Here is a 3,141-nt window from a genome sequence, read left to right as displayed (position 1 = left end):
TGATATAATATTGGCAAGAAAAACAAAGGTCAATATCCAACATGTTTCTATGTCACCCCTAAAATGTCTATCTTCCCATGTTTTTACCGGGTTTTCATATCAAGTAAATGACCCTTAAACAACTAAAGGAGGCATGGACCAAGAAAAAGAACAGTTATAATAATATTATCATATTGCAACCGAAATAGTCTGAACCATATTTTAATTTCTAAATTAGAGACCTTGCACCAGGCACATGAAGACAACGCTCAATGTTTGAAAGAAGAAAACAGTGTTTTCAATTATGTTCAAATATATATTGGGGAAAGAGTCACTCTTTGTAGCATCCTAATCGATCCATGTATAGGGTATGGCAGAAAATTCCCCATTCTGTCAAATGAACTTTATGAGTGTCTTCATGGGACTCACCTTAAATCCTATAAACATAACACGTGCGTGTAGAATAACACAAGGCTCTGGGACTTCACCAAATCAATGTAAAGAAGAGAGCCATACCCAAACTGAGACAGTGTCGTCTAGAATAAACATCAGATTATGGAAGATATACCCCACAGTAAAGCTTATAGAACTTTAATTCTATGCAACATGGTTGCACAACCGACAAAAGAGAATCATAATATTTATACAGATGAATGTTGCTGAGTTCTTTCTCTTTTCAACTCACATATATATCACTCTTTCTTCATCATGCCCTATTAATCTGGATGTTTCTGTGTGACCTTAAATTTATACACTGCATTGAATCCAATCAAAGTTGGATTGTTCTTTGTATTTGTATTTTTAAATTATTATTTTTTCAAATTTTAAAATATATTGTTCTAATTTTTATTTAATATTTGACTATGATTTTTTATTATTACAAAATAATAAAAGGATTTGTTTAGTATAATGTGATATTAATATTATTTCTATATACAAAATGAATATACTAGATCATATTTAACCTATTAAAAATTATAGGTTTTATTATCTATCTATATCTATCTATGTATATATACCTACAACACCAATCCTTGTTAAATTCATTTGAACAAGAATCTAGAAGGCAGCATTTAATAGATCTGCGCATTAGCCCTATCCCCTGTGCAATCACACAAGCAAATTCCAGATGCAGAAGTTTTAATGAAGGTTACAAACCCTAACAGTGATTTGGTTTCTTTTCCCATCTCAGAAAAAGGAAAGAGTGAAAGAAGTTTGAGAAACCATATCAACCCATGATTAGGATCATCTCCCCTCCCTTCAAAACTCCAACTTCCCCATATTTTGAGAGTCTAATCATTCCATTCTATCATATATTTAAACCACAGCCATGAAATGCATCAGTTATAGAAGAAAATAATAAAGAAATCAAATAAAAATGCAACCAGGAAATAAAGGGACGAAAAGAAATACCAGATGGAGAAAAAACCACTAAATTATTCATAAATATATTAAAAGACGCCCATGATCATCTTTTTTATTCAAAACACAGAAGCAAAAGAGAAAAAAGATGGTTCATAATCCATGTACATCATAAAATAAGCATGCTTGCTTGGTAGCTAGCTATAGCTTCCTCTCTCACTGTTCTTCACAACTATATATATATATATATATATATATATATATATATATATATATATAATTAGTACTCTAACCTTGCAATTCTTCCGATTCCTAGCCTTCAAAATACAGCACAAGATGAATACAATAAGCAGGTTAAATTTGATTATTAGATGCAACTCTTCTACCACTTTTTGCAATTCAGAAAGGTGCTCGTCCATGAGCCCAAGCAAGGGCTTCGTGCCCCACTTGACCCACTCCTCCATTTGGTGGAAGATTATACAAAGGCAAAGATGATGGATCTGGGATCCCACCCTGCAACTGCGCACCCCCACCGCTTCCAATTCCAAGTGGCGGTGGTGGCGATCCTCCTCCTTGTACCGCAGCGGCGGAACTAGGCCCTTCATCATCTTCATCGAGTGGAAGTCTCTCATATGTTGCATTAGAAAAAGTTGCAGCAATCACCATCACTGGTCCTGTCGCAACTAGAGGCCCAACCACACTCCCTCCTAGTACTTGGCCCTGTCCTCCAGCAAGATACACCGTGAGTCCTGTAGATCCCGGAGGAGCAGGACCAGGTAAGAAAGTCCCGGTGAGGGACAAAATCTCAAACCTCCCATGAAGTGCCACCACAGCTCCAGGAGCCGCAGGTTGTCTAAGAGTAACATTGGCCACTGAGCCACTCCCACTGAGCACACAAACCCCACGCTGACGCCTTCTTGCAAATTGGGCTACACTTTCGGCAACATCAGCTCCTCCGGTTATCTCCATCACATGGCTCCTCAGGGCGTTTGGACTGTCCCTTGTTACAAAAATGGGTGGTTTTGGCTTGTTTTTGGATCCGGGAGGTCTTCCTCTCGGTCTGCGGGTTCCAACCTCAACTGCACCCTCTCTCGGTTCATCTCTATTGTCTTCATCTTCTTCTATATTATGGACACCACTGGTTTCATTGATTGCAAGGTCGGTGTGGCGTTTGCTTAGGCCAGGTGAATGGGTTCCTGGGTCAACCCCAGATAACCCTCCCTGACCTGTCCACCAAGGATTTGCCAGAGTTACTGTTACTGCAAAGATTAATTCAGGTTAAGGTAAGGAAAATTATATAGCAGTTACTTCACACCCAGAAAGCAATTAAGCAAGCTCAATTGCCTTTACCAGAAAACGCAAATTTGACCTGTGAGCTACCTTCTTGTGATTGGGGTTTTGATTTTGTCTTCCTAGGTTTCCTTCACCTCGTTGTAATTGTAAGAGAGAAAAAAAAATTAAAATAAGATAAAAGTCAAACCCGCATAGCTCATAAGAAACAAAGGGTTTGGGTAGGTGTTTTCTCTGGGAAGACCTGTGAGATATGATGTTTGGTTGGTCCCATGGATGAGAGGCCAGAAAGAGAGTAAAGGAATGAGAGGTGAGGTGCTTAGAAGAGCGAATTAGATTCAGATACTGAAGAAGAATCAAGTAAAGGGTACTAAAGAGTTTATCAAATAGGTTTTTTCAAGAGATGGAAAGAAAAGGATGGAAGATCAGACGAACATCAATTGTTCTCTCTCTTCTTCTTTTTCTTTAACTTGTTTGATTATTCTTTGGCTATTTATGAAGAAGTGATCT

At 37.9% G+C, this 3,141-nt stretch overlaps 1 protein-coding gene across 1 annotated transcript; it reads right to left on the bottom strand.

Moving 5' to 3' along the window:
• Window positions 1–1,609: 1,609 nt before the first annotated feature.
• Window positions 1,610–2,619, bottom strand: LOC114191380 (AT-hook motif nuclear-localized protein 20-like; the record flags this gene model as incomplete). The annotated part of the gene is made up of 1 exon (XM_028080549.1): window positions 1,610–2,619. A coding segment is annotated over one exon (879 nt), but the record flags the coding sequence as incomplete, so codon positions are not given.
• Window positions 2,620–3,141: the final 522 nt, after the last annotated feature.

The sequence above is a fragment of the Vigna unguiculata genome, chromosome 7, assembly GCF_004118075.2.
Source record: "Vigna unguiculata cultivar IT97K-499-35 chromosome 7, ASM411807v1, whole genome shotgun sequence".
In the NCBI taxonomy this organism is placed as follows: Eukaryota; Viridiplantae; Streptophyta; class Magnoliopsida; order Fabales; family Fabaceae; genus Vigna; species Vigna unguiculata.
This window is presented reverse-complemented; position numbering and strand designations above follow the sequence as displayed.